This window comes from Aythya ferina (genome assembly GCF_964211825.1).
Source record: "Aythya ferina genome assembly, chromosome: 14".
In the NCBI taxonomy this organism is placed as follows: Eukaryota; Metazoa; Chordata; class Aves; order Anseriformes; family Anatidae; genus Aythya; species Aythya ferina.
Window position 1 is genome coordinate 19,190,940 of NC_140312.1, and position 20,851 is coordinate 19,211,790.

General features: G+C 41.6%; 1 protein-coding gene and 1 long non-coding RNA gene across 3 annotated transcripts in view; both read left to right on the top strand.

Moving 5' to 3' along the window:
- The window catches only part of PWWP2A (PWWP domain containing 2A), a 29,915-nt gene extending 17,748 nt beyond the window's left edge, over window positions 1-12,167 (top strand). For both annotated transcript variants that reach the window (XM_084535389.1, XM_084535391.1), the window contains exon 3: window positions 9,452-12,167. Coding sequence is in view for 1 of the 2 variants with exons in the window: in XM_084535391.1 (XP_084391517.1) it covers window positions 9,452-9,465 (14 nt within the window). In the remaining variant the exon portion in view is untranslated. The remainder of the gene's footprint in view (window positions 1-9,451) is intronic.
- Window positions 12,168-12,290: 123 nt separating this feature from the next.
- LOC311444335 lies at window positions 12,291-20,541 on the top strand. The gene is made up of 3 exons (XR_014697835.1): window positions 12,291-12,872; window positions 19,711-19,791; window positions 20,464-20,541. It is a non-coding gene; the product is annotated as an uncharacterized lncRNA (long non-coding RNA).
- Window positions 20,542-20,851: the final 310 nt, after the last annotated feature.

Here is a 20,851-nt window from a genome sequence, read left to right on the forward strand (position 1 = left end):
CTTTTTCTTCTCAGCGTGTTGTAAAATACTTTTTTGAGAGTAAGAGAGAAGCTTCAAGGTGTGATTAGTTTGAAAAAATATCAATGGAAGTGATGATTTGCTTTTTTCACTTCTGGGCTTGTTTCTCATTAATTCTCCTGAAGTTAACCAGTTAACTTTCCCAAGTCTTGAAACTAATGGCAGTTCCTGTCATCTATAAACTTTTGTTGAAGTTGTTAGTGTATAACGCAAACACAGTTTTAGAAAGTTAAATCCAAGTAGCTTGTCCTCAGTAGCAGTATCATCTGTCCTCAGGCTTGTTCTGTGAAGTACACAAACAGAGCAGTCTTGGCTGAGGAGCTCCACTACAAAAGAAGCCAACAATTGATGATGGCCATTTCGGTTCTTCTCTTTCTTATAATTGTATTCTAATAAATTCCTACAAAAACAAGCAAATTCAGCCAGTACAATGGGATCACTGTACGCTAATTTGTAGATTAAGAGTGTGAACTGGAAGAAAAGTATAGTGTGTTTATGACTAAAAAGGTAGTTGACTATTTTTTACCATAAGCCATTTGGTAGAAGTGTTGGTATATTATTCAGAAATGAACTTGAAAGGGGTCTTACAGCACAGAACTTATAGTGGTTAAAGGCTTAGATGATTTATCTTTCTGTTCTTATTTTCAGTTTACTTTTTAAGTATATAAATAGAAAGGTCATAGGGAAGCTGAAGGAAAAGAGAGGAACTTGGTATATTGAGTTAGATGCGATACTGTATGGAGAACTAGGAGAATAGCATTGAGACTAATATGTTACTCTGCAAGAGCAGTAGGAGGGAATAATTCTCATATTTGAGAGATGTTATAGGAAAAAAAATAGCAATGTGTGTCCTTGCCCCACGGCCAACTGTTCAGACTTAACCTCATCTAGAATTTAATTCAAGTTTGCAGAAATAGAGTGCCTTTGTTACCAGATTTTGTCAGGTGAGGCTATGCTTATGTGAGGTTGGTTTACTGAGGGGATTTTTTTTTTTTCAAAGAGAGGATACAGTAGGATACCTTTTGGAGATATAGACAGGTTATACTTGGCAATAATATGATACAATTATCCCTATAGATAAAATAAGCTATCAACACCAACAGAGGCCTTCTTGCATAAATACCTTAAGGCTTCTGTCATGGCTGTGGTGATGAGGGATCAGCCACATTTAGCAGCAGGGTGGGTAGAGGCCTACAGTATCACAGCTTCTGTAGTAGCCGTTAAGGTGTCTAAGGCATTAGATTAAAGCTTTTGAGATGTGGATCCAAGTATTCAGCTTCAAATTGTTAATCTGTAGTGGGAAGAACCTATGCTTCGTGGCCTTGACAGTCATAATGCTGAGTTCCTACTCAACGGGTATAATACCTCAGTTGCTGTTCTCTGTGACAACTCGGTATTTTAGTTTAAATAGTTCCCTTAGTGTGGTGTTATGCTGTAAGTGTATTTGTAGAATGTGGCCATGTAACTGGATAAAATAAGATCCGCTTGTAGGATGTTTTTTTTGTTCCAAGCTCATCTTTACCAGCATTTTTTTTGCACCTGTTCTTGTTCGAACTCATCTTTCTTTGACATCAGTGGGAAGAACTGTTTATAGTGATTTAGATGGGGTTTTGCAAAACTCTTAGAGTGTGGCAGTCACTCTTCCCTAAATCAGAAATCTCTCTGGAGATTGTTTTTTAGTTGTTAGATCCTAGTGGTAGCTCATAGTTATCCTGTGAGTTACTCTTATGTTTCAGGTTTTCTTCAGTAATACCTCGAATACGTATACCAATCCATACTGTAATTTAGCTTTATATACATATATATAAGCTATATATATGTATGTTAGCTTTATATATATTTAGCTGAATATTATATGTGTGTGTGTGTGTGTATGTGTATGTATATAAAATCAAATTGTGCCACACTTGCCCTTCTGTGAACACAAGGGAAAACAGCGGTTCCCAGGCTTGGCTGTGGAGACACTGCTTTGCTGTCTGTGATGTCGTGCCTTTTCCCTGCACAGTTTTGTTGCTGGCATCAGATCTAGCAGCTGGGGATAGCTCTCAAGGGTGGACCTGCAGCACTGGCTGGCTCACTGCCAGTTACTGCTTGTGGAAGGGAACTTGAATCCATGGCTCCATGTAAGTATGTATTTTTTTGAGAAAAAGCATCAGTGTGTTCTTGGTGTGGAGTAGGATAAGCAGCAGCATGGAAAATAAATGTAATCGATAATACAGGGTCTTCTACATCACCCTCTTGGGTAGTTTTCATATGCACAGTGCTAAAAACTTCTTACCTACCTACCCGTGGTCCAAAGGGATAATATTAACAAAACAGGCTGCAGGTGTATGTTGGAGCAGGGAATGTACCAGGATCCCCTGTTCCAAGTTTAAATTCAGGCTCTGCTCTTCCACTGTATGAAGACAGATGGCTCTATGGAATTTGTCTGGGCTACAATTGAGAAATTATTTTCTAAACCAGGACCATGCACATTTTGAACAACCAAAATGCAGTTTTTATGCCAACGATCTTGGCAGAGAAGGAATAAAGGGTTGATGGAAATGAGGATATTGGACGTCTGCGAATACCTGACAGACAGGTGCAGAGACAAAAGGGAAATACACTTCTGTTTAATTGCAACTAGGACAAGAACTACTAGTAAAAATCACAAGACAGGGAGTTAAGATTAGACACTAGAATATTTATTCCAGTTAAAGCAGTGAAATCCTGGATGTTGTTGGGAGAGTTGCATAGCTTCCGTAATTACAAGCTTTTAGAAACAATAGGTTAGGCTAACCTCTCTCAGGAGTGGGTTAGTTAAATTTATCCTGCGTTTGGGTATGGGATAGAATTGATGACCTATCCTGGCCCTGTCATAGCTTTGTTTTCTGTAATTTTGTCATTAACAACTCAGATTTAGGAAAGAGAATCTTTGCAGAAACATGCAGATAGGGAATTATCTGCCCCATGTGTCCTGTTCTCAGTTGTGCAGGTCTCACTTCATTTAAGCTCCTGAGCTGCACTGTATCCATGCCAAGGGGCCTCTACTATGCAAAATCGTGTTTGGATGACATAATTTATATCATATGCCAACCTTAAATGAGTTGTTTCTTTTTTTTTTTTTAACATCTAGGTCAGTTTTCATGTTTACTTACTAACGGTTCTGATGTCAGATATACAATATGAATAAAAAATATTCTTACATGCACCAGCCATGTACTATGCCTTTGAGATTTGGAAGGCAGGCTGTGTTCCCACCAGCTTGTTACCATCAGCAAGAGATTCGGTGATGGAAACGTAGCATAATTCTGGTGGCAGGCTCTGCCCTGATGGCCTCGCCTGTCAGTGTTTTAGCAGGTGCACAAAGAGGAAGAAGGTACCTGCTTTGTCAGTAAAGCAAGCATGTACAATTCCAGGCAAATTTTTACTTAAATGCTAGTTTTGCATCCTTTATTTATTTATTTAGTATCATTTAGGATTTTTTTTTGTTTGGCTTTAGAAACACTAATATTTAATTGCACTGCTACAGTGGTTCAGAATTATAAAACACATGGTGCAAATATAAAATAAAAATCACTCCCCCCAACCTTTGTCTCCCATAACCCTTTCCACCCACACAAACTATTTACTTATATTTCTCTATGAGAAAAAGGGAAGTTTTTTGTTGTTCTTTTGCTTTGCTTTTTCCTGTATATTTTGCTGTTAAAATTATAGCTAAAGGTTTTGAGCACTGAATATTCTTGGTTGTAGTATTGCATTAGCACTATTTGATTATTGTAAGGAAAAAACAACACTTACCTTGAGATTTTTCAGACGTTGAGGGCTTTAGGGACCTAATCTCTTCTGATAGGTTTACATAGAAAAGCTGGCTTTGGCACGTTTTTAGAAATTCTTGGTACTGTGTTATGTATTTCAGAGAATTAGGCACATAAACTGAAGAATGGGTTGTTGCTCTTGGTTTGCCTTGTAGTTAAGGCCCAGTTGCTGAAAATCATCTTAGCCCATATGGGAATATGACAGTTTTGCTTTCTTTTAGTAATTCATAACTTGGAAGAGAAGCCTATTTTAACTCTTCATGCCTTCATAACTTTGACTTTGTAAGTCGAAGTTTGAATTTGTTGCAGTTAAATAACTTTTGCCCTTTCTTCTGTTACAGAGTTTTGTATGTAGACCGTGATAGCAAGCCGATGACCTTGTTTGTTACTGTAATTATTTAAAATTTGAAGTGATCAACTTAAAGAACTAAGTATGTTTTCCTTTGAAGTTTTTGATGGGAGATGCTGCTATTTTTATTCTCCTTGTCCTTCCCAGCTGCCTTTTCTCCTTGCTGGCTGGCCTATTGTTTCTCTGCTTTTCCTTTGAAGAGCAAAACAAACACTTTCAAAAGCAGTATTGCTCTCTGGCCATTAGTGAATGCATCAGCCCTGTGAAAGATTTCATATTAGAAGTCTGTTTTTCAGCCATAACTCCCAGGAAAGAGACAGGGTGCAGCGGGGCAGACTTGGGCAACATCAGCAGAATGAGGCCACCAGCTGTGCCCATGCTGGTCCTGACACACATGCTTACATCTCTCACTGCCAGTGGTTTTTGTGGTGGCTCCACAGATTCTAGCAGCTGGATGAAGTGACTTCAGGCCAGACTGCTGGACATGCCCCCTGTCACGTGGAGGATGGGGTTCCTCTGTCGCTGATCTACAGGCCACAGCTGATACAGGGAAGTGAATGAACACAGGGACCAAGCGGTTGATGGGATGAGCGGCTAGCTGCACCCATCAGGGCCAGGGAATGCAGTGGCAGATGAGGAGCCGAGGCAGGCGGCCTGCATGGCAGCTCGCTCTGAGGAGCTGGGGCCGCTTGGTGCTCTGTGGCACCTTGGCTCCTTGTACCTTTTCTCCCTGCCTTGCCAGCACATGCACAATGTGCCATGGGGAAACCCTGAGGGTGAGAGAGGTTCCTCTACAATATAGCAGGTGTGGTAGTAAGAGAAGAAACTGCAAGTGTGGGGGGTTATTTTTCAGTCACTAAATCCAAGGAGACTTATTTCATTTATTCCTGCCCAAAACCTTTTGTACACAAAACACTGCTATTGGTCCAGATAAAAGTAGTTTTGACTGGACAGCCCCTTTGATCAGGCATGCCCTAGTCAGTTTATGTACCTTACAGCAAGGTTATTCCAAGGTTATTCCGTGGTTATTCCTCGCTGGTTTGCTAAATCCACACGCAGTACTCTTAACACCAGGATAACAGCAACAAGACAAAGGCTCCATCTCAAAATATTCCATATTCATGAATTTTCCCAAACATGCAGGTAACAAGTGTATGTTTAGTATGTATTAGAATAGCAGATTCTGCAGTAGTTGGGTTTATTGATTTCAAGAGAGTATTTCTATCTTTTTCATCAACTTTTTCCCTGGATCTTTGGCTCCTAATCATAACAGGCTTGTGAGCAGCTGGTCCATTGCTCTTTCACCTTTTGTTGTCTCAGATTTCTTCTATACTATAATCTTTTCCATGAAGATTATATTGCTACTGCCAGAAAGGCTCTGAATTTCAGTTTATAGGCTGTGAGGAGCCAAATGGGGGTAGCTGTTAGAATACTTATAATAAAGTGAAGCAGCACACAGAGAGACTCCAGTATACTCTACAACTGAGAGTCATCTGCTTTTCTGTTAAGTGACTTTAATTACTATAGTAAAGAAATGCTGGTTGGTTTGACCATTGCTGATAAGGTGTACACAACTGTGCACAGTTTTATGTGAAGACACAAAGCCAAAGGAAGATGCAATTTCATCTTTATGGTTTTTACCTGGAAAGGAAAACTGGTGTCTCATCTGCTTCATGTTCAAAAAGGGAGAGGAATAGCTGCTGTTTTTCACATTTTAGAAATCAAGACAAATATAAGACATGGAAGAGAGTGGTGATTAATTGGCTTTGACTATCAGCTGTATGGTTACAAACTGGATGTAAAATGCCATTGATTTTGAGTAGACAGTGCCCTGTTTGCTTTTTTTTTTTTTTTTTTTTTTTTACTTCAAAATATAGAAAAGGTCACAGTCACCACGAACTGTAACCAATTGCTTCAATTTTAACTTTAGAGAGTTACTTCGTGCAGCACAATTTCAGAGTATTGCCCCAGCTTTGAGCACCAAAGTCTTCCGTGGGCAGTACAGTGTTTGCACAGGTACATTGCTGGTGTTGACACTTTGTTTTGCTGTCTGCTAGTTTGTTTGCAAAATGATGCGTTATTTCCCATGAAGGTAAACTCTGCTGTCTAGTTTAAGCACATAAAATTAGTTTTTTTTTTTTATTAATTTTTTTTTTTTTAGCATCTTTTCGTGTTATGGTGTTTTCTGGAGAGCAAAAGTAGTCTACTCAGTAAGAATTCAGGCAGACAAGGAGGTTACTTTTTTTTTTTTTTCCCTCTTTAAAACATCACAAATTCTCTACTTCCATTGACCAGATTTTGTCTACCATAGATCTCAACGACTGGCAGCATTTTACATCAGCCTGAGTCCTGCTGCTCCCTTGCAGTATCTGACAGCCTGCTGTGGATTCAGGTGGGCGCTTAGGAGCTCTCTGCTCCCCTGCCTTGAGGGAAGAGCATGTTTGCCAGGAGGTACTGGCTAGGCCAGAGGTGGTGAGCTGCTGGTTATTTTATTTCCCTCTTCTATTTGAACACTTTGGATATAGCTTTTTCCCCTGACCTGCCCTGATGTCAGGATGTACGTGCATGTTCTTGAAAACTACCACGTTGTTTTTCTTAAACAACTTGAAGACTTGCATTAAGTGATCAGATTAAGTAATGTGGCAGGCATAATGTAAAAGTAAAAAAGAATAATTTAAAAATAAGATTTTGTCTAAAACCAGCCATCCTCAAATGCTATTGTTATGCGGATCACATCTTAGTAAGAACTGCCTTGTGGCAGTTCATCTGCTGCCTATGATTATAGGCCCTGCTGATGTGTAAAAGTAATATTAGGAAAGAAGTTAGTAACTTTTTAGTCTCTTTAAAAAGAAGTTTAATAGCTAAAACAAGGAAAAGAATTGAAAACATGAGCAGGAAGACCTTGGTGGAAAACTTGGTTGACATGTGGACTGTAGTTAGTGAGTCACTGTTCTAGGAAAATGAAGTTTGTTTTATTATCTTTTTTTCCCTTGTTCTTTCCAACCCCCGATCTGAGGGAGAACCCCCATTTAGGGAAACACTTAACGTGCATGCTTAACTTGAAGCGCTTGCCTAAGTCCATTAGGAAATACAAAGCGTGTGTTTAAAGCCAAGCAAATACTAAACAACATTGGGAATTCCAGTCCAAGTATGTACTTACTGCTTGGATTTGATGTGCAGGTGCCTTGTAACTCTTGAGATGGAGAGAAAATGGGACAGTGAGGAGAATCTACAGTTGCTGTAAACAGAGCTCGGTATACACAAAGTCATGATTTTTACTGTAATATAGTAATGTAAAAAGGTGTGATGCAGATCTACATCATTGCATTAGGTCTGGAATTAGATAGTGGATATGCACTGGTTTTGGTTTCTGTAAGCTGAGATTTGGTGGTGATCCACAATGCTTTTCAGATCCACAGGATCTGCAGGAGTGTGGATCACACAGGAGTGTGGATCTGAAAAGCATTGCAACCACATCAATCACTAATTTGGTAGATGAAGTGTCAAAACCAAAACTGCCTGTCCTCAGAAGGAGGGAACACCACTGTAAAGTTAGCTGTTTGTTTCCTTAGACGTAGCTGTAGTTGTACGCTCACTCAGATAACCAGATTCCTGTCTTGCCTTGTCCCTTCATAGGCCATGGACATTTGTGGGCTAGGAATTGTGTCCCTGAGGCTGGAGCTGGGGAGCACAGGTGCTTGGACATACTGGCTGAACTGTCATCCAACTTTTTGTAGTATTTTTGATATTTCTTAGTAGTGTTTGGTTCTCTGACAGACTGTAAAAGCTTCTTTTTCAGGACTTCATGGATACGTGGTACTAATTTAATGTTAATCTTATTTTGGATAATTTCCTGTTGTCTGTATGCTTGAAGGCCCAGTATTGGTTGTTTTGCTGCCTAGGACACTGCGGTGTTTAGTTCCCTGCACCAGCAAGTTCTGTTGAATATGGGGGTACTTTGTCTGGCATACTTCTCTTTACAGAATGGCTATGCATGTTTATTTCATTTATCTCGGAGTGGAACACACTTAAAATAGGTTTAATTCTGTATCAGTTCTGAGTATCATAACCAAATGAGGATCTATTGGGTATTAAAATGAATGCCTACATGTTTGCTGTCAAAGTATAGCACCTGGGTGCATCTTTGCCTGGCCCAGTTACATTTTGTAATTAGTCCTTGTTTTTTCTGTATCAGCTTTCCCAAAATTTCATTCCTATTTGAGTTCTGTCTCATTGTATACAATGTGTTCTCTGTTGTCCTTTTGTGGCATAATGAGTAACCGAGCAGTTGACAAATTCCACGTTTATCTCCTGTATCTTCCCTGCCTCCTCTAAAGTAAGACCTGTTTTCATGAATTCTTCTCTTTTGCTTCTCATTTTATATATATTTCTTTTGGATATTATTTGGGAGAGTTATCTATTCAGAAAGAACTTTAGAATTTTCTCATCCATGGTATGAGTCTCAGCTGGATTATTCAGAATGTCATTGCCAGTACTGCAAAATGTGCATATACATCTAAAATAGCCCCAGCAGTCTGAAGCTCAGCATGGTGGTAAAAGGAGCTAACACAGCTGGCTGGGTTCTGTTGGAACCTCTTTTGTTCTCCTGTGTGTTTTTTGATCAAAGGGGTTGGACTAGAATACCTCTAAGAGGCCTCTTTCAACTTCAATATTATTATTTTAGAGAACTGTTTTCTCCACACTACAAAAGTGGAAAGTCACTGCAGACTGTATTAATTCTCTACTGCCCTGAACAGTTGGGGTTCTCATGCAGAAGCTGTTACTTGGACTGTTTCTCCTGCCTTATCACTTCATTTGAGTTCTGTGGAACAAGTGGGAGGACACAGTGAGCAGCTTTATTCTTTCGTGCTCCCATGCATTTCTTAGGTCTTACATTCAGAGTGCCATTACAGCATCAGTTTGTCTTATTCTGTCAACTATACATCATTGTATAGCTCATTGTATAGCTTTTGTGTATTAATTTCCTTCCCTTGCTAACAACCTCGAAACATCTTTAAAAATACAAGTTCTATCTTGATGCTGAAACGGGGTGAGACGTAATAGACTGGTACGGTAGCTTCTCTTAAAACTCCGGTCAACTGAGGAGTTTGTTCACTTGTGTATGTCTTATGATAACGTATATATATTTTTTTGTCTTCTGCACACAAGGCACAAAACTGATCAGGCGAACCGGTAACTTCTCTGGCCACCTCAGATTTCACTTACCTACTTTTGCAATTTATTTTGGAAGGCATTTAACTGTTTTCCCTTTCTCTCCCCTTTTCAGCTCAGAGACACTAGTCAACTGCTGTTTTTATGGAACCTCACTACACTGCCACGAAGAGCACCAGCTCATCAGGACTGAAAGAAATCTGAGACTGAATTGTCCTATTTTTCCTCTGAAATCTTCACCAAGTAGTAAACATTTTTTGAAGGGGAAAGAGGGGGTAAATATGTTAAAGCACCCCCTCACACCCAGTTAGGGCACCTGTACCTAATGTACATTTTCTTTAAAATTTAAAAAGATGTTAGGAAATATTTTATAAAACTTTTTTGCAATAAATGACGCATGAAATTATTGAAGATTATAAGACACTTACATGCAAGGAACCACTTGAATTATTAGTATGAAGAATCACTGCAAATAACTTTTTTTTTTGTAATGTGACAGTCACGTTTGTATGTTTTGATAGGTGCCAGTGATGGAGCCAATTGCCTGGGAAGTTGACTGTAACTTTTGAACTTTTATTTTAATTCTTAACTTTAGCATTGCAATTTTCCATTCTATGAGGCTTAGTTAGTATTTAGTGCAGGTGTTAGCAGAGCTGTGACCTGTGATCAAAAGCATGTCCAAAACCAATTGTATTGTAAAATATGAACAGTCCTGCTATATGAGACCAATGTTTCCCATAGAGGTGATGGAAAGGACAGTGACCACAAACTCCATGTATCTCTGTATTACGGGAAAGCTCCTTCTGTGTGAATATGGTTGCATTTTATTTATGCTATTGTAACACTTAGGGAATTGAGGATTGTGAAAAAAATGTTAAGAAGGGCTACAACAGAGAGTAGCATTTTGCTTATGATACTATAAGATGGGAGTCGTGAATGGAGAGGGATTAAATTGAATGGCATTTCTCTTTCTAATCATGGGTTAATTTTTCCTTTTGACAAAATATTTTTCAGATAGGTAACCAGTAGAGCAAAGGTTTTATTAGTGTTTCTGATGGTTGTTGATCTCAGTTATATTGACTTGTTTGAATAGCTGTAAATCAAACAAAAACAAAAACAACAACAAAGAAACAAACAAACTCAGTGGGTTTTATCCATTTTATTCCCCTCCCCAAAAAAGTGTTTGGTAAGACTTACTTCAGTGGAACTTGTGAATGCTGGACATGCTGCTGAAATACTGAGTTATTAATTTATTTGTCACTGACTATTTGACATTGTGTGCACACTTTCTCAGCAGTATCATTTATTACAATGTTCTTAACTGGGGATTTATTATATAACCTGTGAAAATATTTGTTTTGAAGAAGTGAAAATGTGCACATAATCTACTCAAAGACAAATTTTTGTTTCTAGAGAACTGAAAAGACTTGTATTAATAAACCCTTTTCTTCCTTAATATTCTGATTCAATTGGATAAAATAGTGTCTTTGTCCAGATCATTTAAAAAGAAAGATACCTTTCCAAGGGGCATCTGTATCAGTACAAAGACAAGTACAGCCTTCAAATACGGCGCCTGAATTAAGTAACACTGAATTTGAAGTGAGGACAACTCCATTGTTTGGCTTTGGTGTTGGCAATGGTTTAAAACTTGTTAAGCAGCTGGGGAAGAGGGAAGTGAGAGGTGAGGACAGTCATCCAGATCCAGGAAAGGTGTATCAGTGATGCACACACACTGAGCCAGGTCATGCTTAGTGTTCGCTCAATTCCTTTTTTTAAGAGGTAATTTATTTATAAAGCCAGAAATTGAATACTTACTGCCTACTTCTTAACAAATAGCTCTATAATGCTATGCAGTAGGTTCAAATTGTATCATTTTTCATAATAAAATACGACTTTTTAAAATTTCAGATTAATATTTTACAGTGCTCCTCCTTTTCACCAGTCAGAAGAGGATCAGTGGTTTGGTCCTGTTTGTGGCCTGAAATTTAACTAGAATTTAGAAAAATGAAAATGTCTGATTTGGTGAAAGGGGAAGCAGTTTGGTATAGAGTATGTGCTAGCCTTTCACCGTCTAGTCACTAAACGCCAATTGTATTGATAATGTACAAGGGTCTTGGCCTATTAAATAATATTTTAATACACACACACACAAACACACACACACACACAAAAAAAAACACAACCAAACAAAACAGAAGCCACCAAACAACATGGCACAAACCAGTTTCTGCTCAGGAAAAAGGCCCAGGACTGTAATAGCAGGGTTATTGCACATTGGATTGAAAACTGATTGATGTTGTAAGTAGAAGCCAGTAGTGCCTGCCTGTGTGACATCTGACCCTTAACCAGTGCTCTTATTTCCTCATCATCATGAGCACTTGTGCACAGCAGCTGAAATACAGAGAAAAACAAAAACATTCAAGAGTGATGCAGATCTCTGCATTGGATAATATGGGTATATAAGCAAATAGCATAAAAATAGACAAGGTAGCTAATTGTACTTGCATTTGTTTTCACAGAAGGTATTGCAGCCATTTTGTTTGAAACCGGATTTTCATTTTGAAATGAAATTGTCAGGGATATTCTAATGATAGAGAATTACAGTAATGTATTGCTTTTCACTTTTTTGCTTTAGTTGCTTAATATTTAAGCTTTGCTCCGTGCTACCTTCTTGTCTGTATATTGAATGATCACTATGCCTCTTTCATTTTGTAGACTTGAATGAGGAAAATATGATTCATCCTTTAAGGTTTGCTGAGAAGTAAATGATAAAGAATGTTGTGTAACATTTATTCAAATAAAGCCTTGATTTTTTTCAGTGCTCTTTTAAAGGGAAATAATGTTGAATAATGTTTTGATGTATTAGCTTCCTTGGTTTTTTAGTCCTTGACCCAAAAGCCTTTGATTTCTGTTTTTTATTCTTTCTTTTTTTTTTTTTTTCCTTTCTTCTTCTTTTTCCGTGAATTAAACAAAGACTAAACTGAGGTTACTAGTCCACTGCTGGAAGTGAATCACCTGGACAAATCCCTATTCAAAGTTACATTTCACCACAGTGGCTAAAAGATGCCAAGTCACGCTCAACCAGCCGGATGCTTTCCATGGGGAAAAGCTCTTCTTTTTCTTGCTGTGTCATTAATGAGACAAGATTACCCATACTTTGTAGAGACAGATACAAAGAAATCCTAATGGCCCCATTTCATGGCTGTGACTGAGACGCACCCAGCTCAGTTGAAGGAGGAAGGTGGAGGTCCTGCTCAGAGGCTGCTGCCCCTTTGGCCATGCTTCCAGCACAGTCAGTGAGTGCCAAGCGAGCTGCAGAGCTGGGGGTGAGCTCAGGGCTTCCCTGGCCCCACTGTGCAGAGCGAATCTCCCCAGAAGCACACGAGGGCCGTGCCATCACAGCTGCAGCAAGGCACAACGCAGCAGGAGCACAGGACATGCTTGGCCTCCGAATACCTGCACCCCGCCTGCTCACCTCTCCCTTGACTGTTTTTCACTCACAGCACTAACAGTTTCAGACAAGTTGTCCATCGCAGGTAAGTGTAATACAGTGTTTCTCCATTTGGGGAAGAAATGCCTTATGCTGAGTTGCATTCTCTCATCATGGTGCCCTAAAGGAGGGGAGCAGGTTGTGCTGTACCAGCTGCCTTGTGAAACGGGGCTCTGCACCTCCGGCACTGTGGTCACAGGAGGGCAGGTTGGGAGACACTTCTTCAGGTGGCAGAATTTGTAGGAGATTATTATGTATGTATAAGATAGCATGTATACAGATTTTTTCCCACTTGTATTTTTATTACTGTGAAGAAAAGACATCCTAGTCGTAATTGAGCACCTAGGTAAAAGCAAAAAAAAAAAAAAAAAAAAAAAAAAAAAAAGCTCAGGTAAATTTGATTTCAAGGAAGTTCTTCTTTCAAGGTAGTATTGATTTTCTTTTGATGCTCGGTATGCGTGGAACTAGAGGGCAAGGCAGAGGTATTAATCCTCCTGTAAGTCAGGCGTTTCGTTACAGTGACCTGTTGTCAGCAGTAAAGTCTTTCCCAGAATTGATTCAGCTCTTGAGCAGAGTGAGCACATGCACGTATGCTGTCTGTAGCAACTCTGACCTTGGCCCAGGACCTCTGTGATGCTTTTGAAATCAGTTGGTGCCTCCTGTAACTGTGAGCAAGTCTCCACGTCTGTCTGTGGCTTGGAACAGAGCTCCAGCATATGTTTCTCTTTGCCTGCACATTCTGTCCGGATTACAGGAACTCCCAACCTCCTTCTCTCATTATTTATTCATTCTTGCAGCAGTTCCTCTTGAATTGGTTATCCTCATTAGGACTTGATAGAGAGGGGAAATCCTGCTGAAATGTAATTGCTCACTAATGGCTTTTCTTTTGTGACAATGTGTTGGTAGCATCTTGCTGTGGAGCCTGCTGGATTTGCTGGAAGACTGTGAAACCCAGAGGAGAGGTTAGCCATACAGCTTTCAGAGTTCTGCAATTACCCCATTGATTAATCTTCAGCGGTTTGGTGATGAAAGTATAAAAGTAATCCAACCTTCAGCAGCGAAGCCAGTCTCACACAATCCCATTCAGTAATAATGTTTACTGCTTCCCTGAAGCATCAAAAGGGTGATACTTAATGAGGGCAAAAGTGCATGTAGCAGCTGCTTAATGCAGCTTCTGGTGCAGGAAGGTTGGTGATGACTTGCCAGCTGAAACGTGAGGGATTGACACACAGAAATAAGATTTCTTTTAGGGTGAGACCAATGGGAAGACTTCTTTAGGAAATCAGGTAAATCACTAACAGAGAGATGATGTAGTCAACTCAGACACTGTCACATACTCATTATTTTTAAGCATTATGTGGTGAGGAGCCCAGCGAGAGGGAAGCCAGTTACCTGCCCGAAGCCTCATCTGTAGTTAAGGAAATCACACACGGGACTTCTGCATTACCCTTGTGCTCCCTGGTGATGGGCTGGGCTCATTTCCCTGACAGACAGCATCCTCCAAGGCTATTAAGAGTGTAAGGGGCTGCTGAGATATGCATGGTAAAGTCATTTTGCAGCTTTTGCAATTCCTAGAAAGTTGGGAGTGCAAGAAGCTTGGAATGCTGCTCTGCTGCACGGGGTTGGTGTGGTAGTGCCATGCACAGAGCACTCACAGCGCAGTAGAGATGCGAACTGTGCTGTAAGGGAGCTCCTCCCGTGGCTCAATTGGTGGCACTGCTATGCCCCAGCTGCCAAATGCTAACGAGTGTGCCAGGAGACTCAGCAGGATGATGCAGCAGCATGGCTTTGGTACCAACTGCCCCTCAGTGTTACCATTTTTCTCTTGTTCTCTTGTCCTTGCTCAAGTCGTTGGAAGTGGATTTGTTGTTTTCCCTCTTTGTGCAGGAAAGGGTGCGTGGAGGCACTGCCTGGGACAGGCAGAGCGTGGCAAGGCTCAGCACCTACTGGGTGGCATTAGAAAAAAGCTCAGGTTATTTCCTGTTTCATACAGTGCTGGCTGTTTTTTGTTTGAGTCCTGCAGTCTGTTTTTATGGTTCTGCTCAGGTTTTTCCCTTGTGTGTTTGTGTGGTTTTGTTTCTAGTCACTTGCTGGAGCCCAAGCCTTGGGTGCTCAGGGCTGGGCAGGCTGTGACCAGTGTATCAGCTTTTGGGCTCTTCTGAATTTTGGGCAAGTATTCAAAGCCAAGGAGAGGTAGTTCTAACTCTGAAATCCAGATTTTCAGCTAAGAGTTCCAAGTCTTAAAAGCTTAGGGACTGGAATTTCCAAATGTGGTCATCTTGGTCATTAAATATTAAACCAAGGCTGTGCCTGCTTGAGGGCTCACTCGAATACTGAAGTACTCCAAGACATCAGAGAAAGGGGTTGGGGCTCTGCAGTGCAAAAGGAGGAATATTGGACTGTGCTAAAGATGAGATTCCAGAAATACTTCCTCTGTACAGACAGAGAAGACTAACCCTCTCATGAGTCACTGTTTGCTCTGTTTGCCTTTTCAAAGCCGTGAGGACAGGGACTAATGTACATACATCATGTTTCCATTCATACAGTGAAATTGTATCAGAGCTTTCAGTTGTGTCTTGGCTTAGTAAACTTGCTTCTGGCTGCAAGTATCATTGCCTCTGCTGCATTTGATGTGGGGGACACAGGTACCTTGGGTCAGAGAGCTGTCACCTAAAGGGCAGGGGCAGGCCCTTGGCCAAACGCAGTGAAGTGCCCACACTCCTGGCCTCCTCTTTCCACAGGTTCCCAGATGCTGCAATTCTCAGTTCCTTTCTCAGATAGAAAAGTGCCCCAGGATGGAATGCTGCAGCCAAATGAGCTAATGGAAATGTGTCAGTCTCACTGAGATAAAGAAAGATGCAATTGTTGGGAGCAGTGTGTGGATGCAATTAGCCCAGCAGAGCCCTGCTGCCTCCCCAGGGGCCCGTTTTATCACTTGGTACCTGCCATCACCACTCCAGGAATATGTTCAGGAAGCTATTCCAGCAGCCAGGCTCAAATCTACAGCCCAGGCTGGATAATACCATTTCCCCTCTCGCTAACATCTCACCTCACCAAGACATCAGCTGGCAGCAGGGCTGATGTTCAGCAACACCTCCCGGACCACTGCACTCAGGGCTGTGCCTGGGGGATGGGCTGGGTTCACATTCAGGAGTGAGAAACAGAACAGAAACCCACCTGCCCCACAGTGTATGTCTGGCTTGAGTTAGGGAAGGCAAACCTCTTCTCTTTCTGCCGTGTCCATGTCGGAAAGGTGGCTTTGTAAAAGGCCTTCTTGAGGGCCAGCCGCTGGGAAGCGGGCAGGTATGGGGAATCCTGCCTGCTTCCGGGCTGGAGCCGGAGCTGCAAATGGTGAAGGCCCCAACTGGGAGGATTAACCACTGAACATGCAGGGACATAAAAACATGGTTAATGGCTTTCGGCTGTTTTAGGGCATTGCAGCTATAAAGGACTCTGCTCTGTCAGGGTAGGCTGTGATGGGCTCTGGCTGAATGCCACAGCTGCTGAGAGCCTGACAATTTATTGTGCAGGCTGTGTCTCTGACAATCAGGCTACTCAGAGACTCTGCTGATAGAAGACACCCCCAGCACATACAGCCATCCAAGCAGGAGGCTCAGCAGGCTTGGATAAAAATTAGGCTGCTGAACAAGAAAAAGCTGGGATTCTTCCAAACATGGAAAGCTTGTGAATGAGCAACGCATTAATGCTGCGCATTAAATGTGCCTGTACTCATCTTTACCTCCTGTTAAAAAGAGGTGGTACTTTGATATAATTGCATCTTGGCTGCAGCAGCCGGCAGCAGAGCTTGGCTGTTGCAGGAATCCCTTAGGAATAACACAGCTAATTAAAGCACAGGAGCTGGTGTCCGGCAGCTTCTTCTTTCTCTGCAGCTGCCTCTGTGCTAATCAGAGGTAGGTAGAGCTCAAGGAAGTTTTGTGCTGAATCGTGCTAATCAGGGAAGGAAGGATTTGGCTTCAAAGCTTGGTCCTTTATGAAACCCTAAATATTCTGGTGTGAGGAGCTGAGAGAGATTTCAGATCCCTGCTTACTGGCTGGGTGGGAGGGGATCAGCGGCACTGTGGTTACAGTAAGACATGGGCATGGATTATGTTAGTCCCAAGGTCTCTTTTCCTAACTGGAGACTGTTGCCTCTTGCTTAAGACTGGTGTTTTGAAAGACAGCTCTTACAATGTAAAGGGAGAGTTTTTATTGTTATTATGCTTTAAAGCAATGTTAAATCCCTTAAATCCTTGGTGAGGTGGAGGGAACTGCAGGTGTTCGGCTCCTCTGAGCACCAGGCCTTAGGACTCTCATGGTCAGAACCCAAAATCAGGTGGAAAAAACATGCTTTGGGCCAAGCAGCCTTTCCCAGAAGCACCACACCCCCCACAGATCCAGCTGAGCTAGGCAGGGTACTGTTTATGCCCCCTGAGGGTGCTGTGCAGGTTGAGGTGAGCTCGTGGCCCTGCTTTTATCCTTTTACCAGGGGAAAACAGTGGAGGTGGCTTTGCTGGGCACTTCTAACTTGTAGCTGGCTGGGCTCCCCTGCTTTGAGCAGCATGGTCACAGTAAGCAGTGCCACAAGGGCAATGACACAGCCAGTGGGCCCAGGAGCCAGGGGAGAAGTGAGGCACAGACGTAGGCATGCTGCCAGAGGGGCTCTGGGGTCAGCCTCTGTGGGTGCCTGGAACAGCCTCGGTGAGGGAGCCCAGTGGGGTTTGAGACCTAAGCATGGATGGCCCAAGGATGTGCAAGCAGCAGTTTTGTTTCTCAGGTGTCATGGCAGCGGTGCTTTCCCTTGGGTTTGCTCACCAGGGTACATGACAAGACGCTTCAGGATGAGAACTCAGGGGTGCCCCACACCCTGCTGTGGTAAGCCACGGCAAAGGGCTTTAAAAACAAACAGGATTTTGACGAGGTTTGTGGAGACCTCCTTGGTGGCTGTTTGGCTGGCTGCCCTTTTTTGCTGAGGAGACTGTTAGACAAAGCTTTTTCTGGGGAATAAGTAAGAGCCTTTGCTTTCTCAGGAACCTCTAATACACAGCCTAGAGCTTTCTGAACCACTGATTCTGGAAACCTTGCATGTCTGCCACCACTTGTGTCTGCGGTGTGCCTTGGTGCAAGCATCGAAATGCCATCTACAGCTACAAGGCTGGGGGGTTACAGAGACCCAGCAAGTGTCTGCTGCTGGTGCTGAACACAGGAGGGAGAACAGCTTCTGGGACATCCCGTGAAGCTGTAAAACCTCAGTGATTGAGTAAGTGAAGACAGGCTTTGGAAACAGCCCTATGTCACTGCATGCCTTGGATTTAGGGCACAGAGAGCTCCCTCAGAGGGAAAGTCAGCTTGAGGGGGCTGAGTGTAGCATGCAAGCTCTGCTGGGACAGCTCACCTGCTTGTGGCCTGGACTGTCTGGATTTTAAGTAACTTAGGTTTTAATTTGTGCTAACCCAAACACCCACCCTGTTAACTTTTTTGTCCAGGTCTGATGCAGGAGCTGGACTGAGTGGTGGTAAAGAAAAAGAGGATGAACACAGCTCTTTTGGGTATCCCACTCCCATCGAATGAGAAAAAGTAAAAGTAACAGAAGTGATACAATCCTAAATTTAATGTAAATACCTGCATTGAATTATCAGAGAGCACTTACTCCTCATATTCCTGTACAATAAGAAAGTTGGCACAGTCTCACAAATGCGGACAAAAAAAGATAGAAGCTGTAGCATATGGTAACATGCTGTAATGACTAAACTAGCAATTACTTGGTATTACCTATCCTGAAAGCATAGAAATGAAGAAGGGAAGAAGGAGTGGCAACTTTAGATACCATGGACTAAAGAGGCTACTGAGCACATATCACTGGATGTGCTGGTAAAGCTCAGGAAACGGTGCTAACAGCCCCACCACAAAATGGATGAGCTACTTTTTGAGTGCCCTTATAATGGAAAGCTAAAGTGATGGATACAGACTGGACACTCAGTTTTCTGAAGTTATTTTCTGAAGTATGTCATCCTGGATATGTTACTTTGGACTGTATTATGATGTCTAGAGACAAAAATCCATGTCCTGGAAGTTGGTGGCTACACTATAGTGTTAGTTCATCAAAAATAGATCTTGTCATTGAACCAGGCTTAGTAAATTTAATTATAGAGATGCACTACCTGGCATTGCACTCAACAATATAGGTAATGTTTATAGATAAACATCCACAATATTAAATACATGATGCACACTTAGATTAAGGATCTTAGATTAATCTCAGAAAAACTTCAGCTGTCCTTCAAGTTGGGATGCTTCCCATGAGATCCTGCTAGGCCTTCTGCTAGTCAACTCTCTTGTCTGTGACTGAGAGGCAAACCAAAAGTCACTCCTGAAAATGGTGGTAAGCAACAGTGTGATAGGAAATCATACAAAACAACTTGTATTTTTCAGTAAGCTGGGCCTACCAAAGAAAACATGACTTAATTCTGTGTTTAGCTGCAGTAACACAAGCAAGGAAACTTGCCCACAGCTGCAGGAAAGAGGGGTCTGTGTCTCAGGAACCAGTTAGCCCAGAAAAGGCTTAGGAGATGTCTAAAACTTGGCACTGCTGCTGCCAAAAGGGCTTACAGTGTTTGAGCACTTAAACAAGGAAGAAATGAGCAAGAACATATAGAGCAGAACGGAGACAAATCTCAGCATCAGTTCTGATGTCCTCTCTTCAATGTCAAAAAAAAAATGAAGGTCTGAGACACAAACATTAGGGAAAGCCTGGAGAAAATTCTTTGTAGGGAGAGACTTGAAGCCCTGTCTCTTCAGCTCATAGAGAAGACCAGCAGGCCCCCTTATTACCATGCAAACATGCACAGAGAGAAAATGCCAGGTACTAAAAGCATTTATTTTTGCAGAGGAGTAAAAAGGAACAAAGGCTGGGAGCCGAGGACAGACAACACCAAGCGGAAAAAAAGAATGTTTGTTGAAAACACAAGGTGAGTAACTATTGGAAGGCAAGGGAAGTTGTTGGTTTAGAGAATTAGTATTTAAAAGATTGTTTCATAAAATATTTTTTCCTATTAGAGGTTGTAAACCCAATGCATGCACCTCAAAACATGCTGGCAATGCAGTGGATTTGCGGCCAATTACAACAGGAGGAAGTACCAATTACATTTCTGTTGACAGCTGTGATGAACAATTTAGATATAAAAAATCCCTTTAAAAATAAAAAGCCCAAAAAACCACAGCTGTTTATGATTCGGACAATGTGAAAGGGCTTCATCAGGCAATTAACTGGAGTTTTACCTAGAGGAAAACTTGCTGTAATGTCAGATAATACAGTCCAGAGGTTTCTATTCTAGCACTAGAATGGCACTTTGAGTACGTATGACATATAGATTTTAGTCCTCTGTAACGGTGCATGCAATTTCCAGTGACATTAAGCCACCTCTTTTGCACAGTGAAATTAAATTACAAACACAAGTGTGAAAAGCAAATCAACTGCCATCATTCAGCTTCATTTGTTCTTCCTTTCATTTGGAAACTATAGGCATACATCAGGCATTCAGCAAGGAAGTTGCACACCTTTTTTTTTTTTTTTTTTTTTTAAAAGGTGCTTGTGCAGCAGGTAGAAATATTAAAAGTTCTGTTGTGCTTTTATTTTCCAGAATAACTGAACCAGCCTCCCCCCAAGAAGGCATATTTGCAGCCCTCCAGGCCTTCAAAGATATGAAGCCAGAACAGAATGGAAGGAAGAATAAAGAATATTTGTCACCAAATTCCTTTGTAAGACAAAGCAGCAGCTTGCTAAGTCACTGCCTGTAACTTTGCACAACAGCCATACGCTGGTAAATAATAGGTAAACACACACAGGCTGAGTAAAGGTAGCCATTAATTGGTAGTAAAGGATACAGAGAAAACATACGGTGTCCACAGTAGCTTCCACATGGTTCCATTTACGTGTGGTCTAAGAGCACGTACATATATTGCAGTTGAGTGAAGCCCAGAGTCCAGACCTAGGTTGCCTCATGCAGTGATGCAGGACTACTGCTGATG